Genomic DNA, 6,378 nt, shown 5'->3' on the forward strand with positions numbered 1-6,378 from the left:
TCAGCAAACAAAATATTTATGTTTTGGTTATTGCTGTTAAAGCAGTACAACTGAACATTAGAACTTCACTCCTCTTCAAAACATTCTCAATAATCTCTTTGCTTTCTCTTATGTTTCTTTTTTGTTGAGGTTTGTTTTTTTGTTTTTTTGTTTTTTTTTTTTTTATAAAAATAACCATGGAAGTGTTAAAAACATAACTAAGATAAGCATTGTAATTCAAGGCCTGGTAATTATTACATCATCTCAGAGAGTTGGGTGATCTATGTTTCTTAAGGGCAAGTGTCTGCAAGATGGAAGAAAGAATCCTGTGAATGTTAAAATCAGAAAATTACATAGAAAATTCTATTTTGTCATTTACCCACAACCTAGAAACAGAGTGATAAATACATGTCTCCAACATTTCAATTTAATTGACATTTCTATATAGGTATGCCAATAAACTAGCCCTTTTAGGAAGCTAAATTAACAAATTTCCAACTTTCTGCTACTTCTCAATGATGACAAATTAAAATTGCATATTTAGCATTTTATTCTCTGAAATGCATGCATGTCTGATCTCAGTCAGTGATTTGACATTTTAATTTATTGTGCATTTTATCTTAACTTCCATTACAGTGCTTCTGATGTAATTATTATTCTTTTTTAGCAGGGGATGTGTTCTCAATTTTCTCAGTTACTCAATTTTGTCACTACAATATCACAAAGAAGGCAGCAAGACTCAGGTAGTCTTCTAAGGGTGCACTATCTCATACCTAAACAGGTCATTTTGGTTATTTCTAAGCTAAATTTGATGGCCTCCCAAGGACGGAATTACTGGCTCACATGCAAGTGCTTTTGTTTTTTCATCTCAAACTATTCAACAGTGGATTGCACAATGGCAAGGTAGTGCCTCTACTGTCATCACTTTGTCTTACACAGAGCGTCCTGGCAGAACAATCTGTCTAATGAAGCAGCAAGGTGGAATAAAGAAGGGACCTTGAAATAAGAATGGTTTGTATAGTTAAGCAGGCCATGCCATTTTCAGAGCTCCACAACCAAACTTCAAGGTATTTTCTAGGAGACTGCAGATTTTTCTACAGTGATAAAAGATTCTGGAGGAATTATGTATTCCCCGTGTTTAATTCTTCATGAATACCTGGAATCAGGCAACTGCCTCACTTTCAGGCACATACCTATGGCAATGTGTATGTTTGTCCGTTTTCTCCTCACAGATCCCAAAGGTGGGCATTTTCTATAAAGCAAACCAAATCAGCATTTGAAGTTTAGCAAGTCCCTTACAGTGTTTTACTCTTTAAAGGGATTCTCTGCCTGGAGAAAGCCAGGAGCAACGTGACTGAAATTCTCCATATCTCCACTGGGACTTGAGCTGTGAGTTACAAGTGATCTGCAGAGACTTTTGCCTTTACAGGTTTGACTGAGTTTAGGGGCACTTTCCAGTACAGGAAGGGGATCAAAGGCGAGCTGCCTGAAGTCCAACTGCAGCACTGCGCCTTGGTTTTTTTAGCTTTTAATATCAAAGGGTGGAGGTACCCAGTGCAAGAACGGGAAAATCTGTGCCGGCTAATTCATTTTTCCCACTGGCTACAGCTGCTGGAGCCCGGCCGCCCGCAGCTGTCCCCACCGGGCAAGCTCCTCCCGGACGGGAATTCTGGCCGCTGAAATTAGGCTCCAGCTTAATGAGACCAAGCTGAGCAGAGGCACTTAAAGCAAATTCCCACTAACATCCCTAATATATCTGCAGTGTGTGCAGCAGAGGCGGTGACAGCAGCGGCAGCAGCATGAGATTCACAGTATTAATAAAGGGATTCACCGCCTCGTTAGGAAAAAAAAAAAAAAAAAAAAAAAAAAAAAAGGAGGCAAGGGGAGGGAGAGGGGAGGAGGGAGGCAGGAAACTTCTGTGTGTTATTTACATTGGGAAAGGGGGGAAGGAAGGCTGTTTGTGCCTCTGCCTGTGAATGAATGAGAAAGAGGAAGGGAGGGAAAGAAAGGGAGGGAGGGAGAGAGGGAGAGACACACACACAGAGCACTGAAAGGAGGCTCTGTCCCCTAAACCCAAGTAACCCGTTTGCAAGAATTGGATGCTGGAAAAATGGTAAGGACCCGGAGTTGAAAACATTTTCACTTTAATACTGAAAAAATATGCCATTATAAAATCCTCGAATAGAATTAGTAAGTTTCACTTGCTTCCTCAGTTCCGTTTTCCTCAAGTTATAGTAAGATTTACAACAGCACAGAATTTTCTACCATTAAACTTTGCAGCCTAAGCGCTAGAGTGACATTAATTGGTCATGCTTAACTGCCTTGGAATTTTTTTTTGTATGTTTACACTGTTACCATAATAGAAATCAAGGGTACTAATTTTTACATTCAGATGGAAAGGCAATATTGATTATGTATATTTAAAAAGAAGAGAGAGAAAACAAAACCAAAGCCTACCCTCCCCACCTCCCCTGAAAAAAATGAAACACAACCCGTTATCAACAAAGCAAATCTCTCCCAGCAAAGTAATTCCCACCTAGACATAAAAATAAAAATTTTTAAAAATCCAATGAGAATATTCATGCAACTATGTCTTAAATAAAATCTTTACAATTTGTTTCCACAGTAAAAGTACGATCTCTACTGCCTATTGATCACACAAAAAAAAAAAAAAAAAACTGGCAAAATGGCACTTTTTATTATTATACTGTATTTCGTATATAGAAGGTTTGATACGAAGGGACTTATCAGGTAAGAGGGATGATGGTGTGAACTAGACGCTGCTTCCAGTCGGGGGCTGGAGCGTCCCTGGGGTGCGTTGTATCCATGCGAGCCATGCAGCACTTTTTTTTTTTTTTTTTTTTTTTTTTTTTTTTTTTTTTTTTTTTTTTGGGGGGGGGGTTTTTTCCCGTGGGGCCCTGCGGGCTTTTTTTTTTTTTTTTTTTTTTTTTGTCCATTTGTCTGTTTGTTTCGGAGTCGGAGTCATTTATTTACATTACATTCATGCCTTCGTGCAACTTTCCACTCCTGCCTTGCCGTCAGGAGGAGGCCAACACCAGTCCTCTGCTCCCCTAATTTTCCCGGCCTTTTGGAAAGGGGTCGGCCCACAAGGGAAGAGGGCAAAAAAGCAAATCAAACCTCAACACAATTGAACAAAAGCCCAACAAAACCAGGAGCCGTGTTTCGCCCTGCCGGAGCCGAAGGAAGCTGTCCCTCCTCTGTCTGCCGCTGCCCCGGCCGCGCACGGGCGGGGGATGCGCGCACCGCGCCGGGCTGCGCAGCTCTGCAGGGATGCGCTCCGGCGCCGGGCTCCCCCCGCCGCCCACTGGGCCTCGGCGCTTGCTATGGGGGTCGTGAGTAAGGGCGTGCGTGTGTCTGTGTGTTTCGCTTCTCACAAAAGGTGGCAGCGGAGGTGCAGAGCTGTCCCCGGCCGGCGCGTGAAGGGCCCGTTCCGGGGGGCGGCCGTCCCCGCCGCGCCCGCAGCCTCAGTCCGACAGGGAGTGGGAGCCGCAGTCGTACACCCTGTGGGCCCCGTCGGCGCTGTAGGGCCCGTTGTGCCAGTAGGACGAGTCGCAGACCGTCTGCAAGGAGTTGATTTCAGATGCAGAGGAGTTGGCGTCCCTCCTCTTGGACCGCTTTCTGTTCCTCAGGATGAAAACCAGCATGCCAACCACTGTGAAGGCAGAGGTCACAAAAACCAGCAGAAGCCCTGGCACTAGCACCGAAATAGAGACCCGGCTGGTCTCCAAGTAGGAGTTGGAGTGAGTACCTGTCTCTGTCAACCCGGTGCTGTTTTTGTTAGTAGAAGTTAATGTGGGAGAGATTTTTAACTGAGGGCAAATCACATCGTTGGAGAGAGACTCAAAATCCTCCTTGAAGAAATCTTCAGGGGACTCACACCTCAGGTCACTCATAATCACCTTGGGGCGCAGCATCTCTGCCCACTGTTTGAAAGGCACAATAGGGCAAGTACAGTCCCATGGGTTGCCATGCAGGTCGATCTGGGTGATGGAGGTGAGCTGGTCCAGCACCCCCGCCACCGGGAGGTACATGAAATAATTGTTGTGTATGCTCAGCTTGGAAAGTGAGACCCCGGCGAACACGTCTACTGGGAGAGACCTCAGCAGATTGTTGTTGAGGATGAGGACTCTCAGTTTGGGCATCGCATTGAAGGTGCCAGGCATGATCATCTGGATCCCATTAAACTCCACGTTCAGATACTCCAGGTTTTGCAGCCCAGCAAATTTCTCCCGGGAGAGGGTGTCTAAGTAATTGCTATCCATGTAGAGCCATCGGAGATCAAAGAGGTTCTTGAAGGTGTTGTTCTCAACAGTGGCAATATTGTTGTTGCCCAGATCGAGTAAATTAAGTTTTCGGTAATCCAGAAAGTGGAATTTCCTGATGGTGTGTATTTTGTTGTCTCTCAGAAACAGCTCCTGCACGTTGGAGGGCTTGGGCTTCAAATCCACCAAGCTGCTCACATTCCTATCATTGCAATTAACCTTTAAACCTGAGCCAGGGATCTGATCACAGCTGCAGATGTGCGGGCAGGAAAAGGTAGCTGGTAGTTTGCTCTTTGCACTCACTGTCGACACGGCAGCAGTGGGTTTGGTCTTGATTTGCCAGTTGACAGGAATCTTTGTACCTCCGTTTGGAGCAGATCCTGGCGTGGCAGGGTCTTCTTTGCCATGTATTTTAAAGGGGGTTGGAATGGGACCAGGATCGCAGGTTTCTTCTTCGGCAGGGGGAGCAGCTAGGCTGGAATCTACTCTGTTCTTTTTACACAGCTCCTGCTCTGTGGTCTCATTTAAATCTTTACCCTGCAACCTAGTGGGAGCTTCACAAATCACTCTGCCGATCAAAGCGTTTTTAGGTATGTTTTCCAGCCATTCTTTCAACGACAGCAGATCGCAAGTGCAGTCCCAGGGGTTATCCTCTAGCAGGATTTCAGCAATGCCTGGGATCTGCTCCAGGACCTCCTCGTAAGGCAAGGTTTTAAGACGGTTTCCCCGGAGGTCGAGGTGGGTGATCGGCACATACTGAAACACGTTGGGGGGCAAGGTGCTGATGAGATTGTCATTTAAAATCAGCACCTCTAGCTTGTTTAAGTCCCTAAATGCTCCCGGGTCAATATCCCGCAACAGATTAAAATCTGCCTGGAGGTATTCCAGATCGTCCAGCCCCAGGAAAGTCTGCTTCCTGAACGATTTGATCTTGTTGTTGTTTATGTGCAAGCGTTTCACCAGCTGCAGCCCAAGGAAAGCCCCAGGAACAATCTCATGCAAACCGTTGTTTTCCATGTGCAAACTGACCGCATTGTAAAAGTTAGCAAACTCATTAGGGAAAAGTCGAGTCAGGGAATTGCCATGCAGGAATAAATGGTAAAATTGGGAAGTTGGGGCGGTGAAATGTTGCAGGCTGGTAAATCCCTTTTTCTCACAGTCTACGTGCAAATCCCCTTCTATCTCGTTGCAGGCACAGATCTTCTCTTTGCAAACGTCCCCTGTAACGTTTCCAGCAGCAAAACAAAGAGACGTCTCCAGCAACAGAATCCAAAGCAGCATTTTTAAACCGAGCAATTCATTCCCGATCTCATCACAAAGTAACAGCAACCATCCTCCTCACACGGAAAGCAATTCCAGTTCATTCAATACATTAAATGTCCGAACCAGCAGCAAAGGGGGAGGAAAAAAAAATGTGTGGGGGGGAGCAGGGAGGGTCGGCGGAGGGGGGGGGATGCTTTCTTTTCTCCTCTCTCCCCCCCACGCACAACTGCAACAGCCCAGATTCCAGTCAGTAATTATATCCACAAACTATCCAGGCACGTACTGCAAGGCAGGCGAAAAAAAAAAAAAAAAAAAAAAAAAAAGTAGAAGGAAAAAAAAAAATCCCCCTCCTCGCTCGCCCTCCCTGTCGCCTGCCGGGCAGCTAAGCGGAGGTCTGCCGGCCGGGCTGGCTCATCGGCACGGTGCTGCTGGCCCCCGGCCGCCGCTGCATGTTAGGGAGGCGCGGGCGGGAGCGCGGCGCTGGCCGCGGAGGCTGCGCGGTGCGCGGCTCCGCGCTGACTGACCTTGCCGCGCGGCCCGTCCGCCCGCGCCGCGCCTCGCCTAGCCCTGCCGGCAGCGCTGCCTCCCCTCCTCGCTCCCTCGCTCGCTCCCTCGCTTCGTTCTTCTTTCCTTTTTCTTCCGCTGCTGCCGAGCCGCACGCTCGCACACACTCACATGCACGCAGAGGGAGAGTTGCTAAGAGGCTCTGCTCGTTTCAACCTGGTGCACACTGAAAGATCTGACACCCTCTGCTGAGCTGCAGTGGCAAAAATCCATCTGCTGAGGGAATGCTGGAGAGGGAAAAAAAAAAATCAATCCACGTACAGGGCAAGCGTTAAAAACGCTGGCATTA

At 46.8% G+C, this 6,378-nt stretch overlaps 1 protein-coding gene across 1 annotated transcript; it reads right to left on the reverse strand.

The window, feature by feature from the left end:
- Positions 1-3,435: 3,435 nt before the first annotated feature.
- SLITRK1 (SLIT and NTRK like family member 1) lies at positions 3,436-5,827 on the reverse strand. Its single transcript, XM_041424962.1, has one exon. It carries the CDS (start codon positions 5,541-5,543, stop codon positions 3,465-3,467), a length of 2,079 nt encoding a protein of 692 aa, XP_041280896.1. The 5' UTR covers positions 5,544-5,827; the 3' UTR covers positions 3,436-3,464.
- Positions 5,828-6,378: the final 551 nt, after the last annotated feature.

This window comes from Onychostruthus taczanowskii, unplaced genomic scaffold, assembly GCF_017590055.1.
Source record: "Onychostruthus taczanowskii isolate IOZ18803 unplaced genomic scaffold, ASM1759005v1 scaffold85, whole genome shotgun sequence".
Taxonomy (NCBI): Eukaryota; Metazoa; Chordata; class Aves; order Passeriformes; family Passeridae; genus Onychostruthus; species Onychostruthus taczanowskii.

Bases quoted from the DNA above. Each gene is read 5' to 3' on its own strand.
- SLITRK1 (XM_041424962.1), bottom strand. From the start codon at position 5,543: ATGCTGCTTTGGATTCTGTTGCTGGAGACGTCTCTTTGTTTTGCTGCT.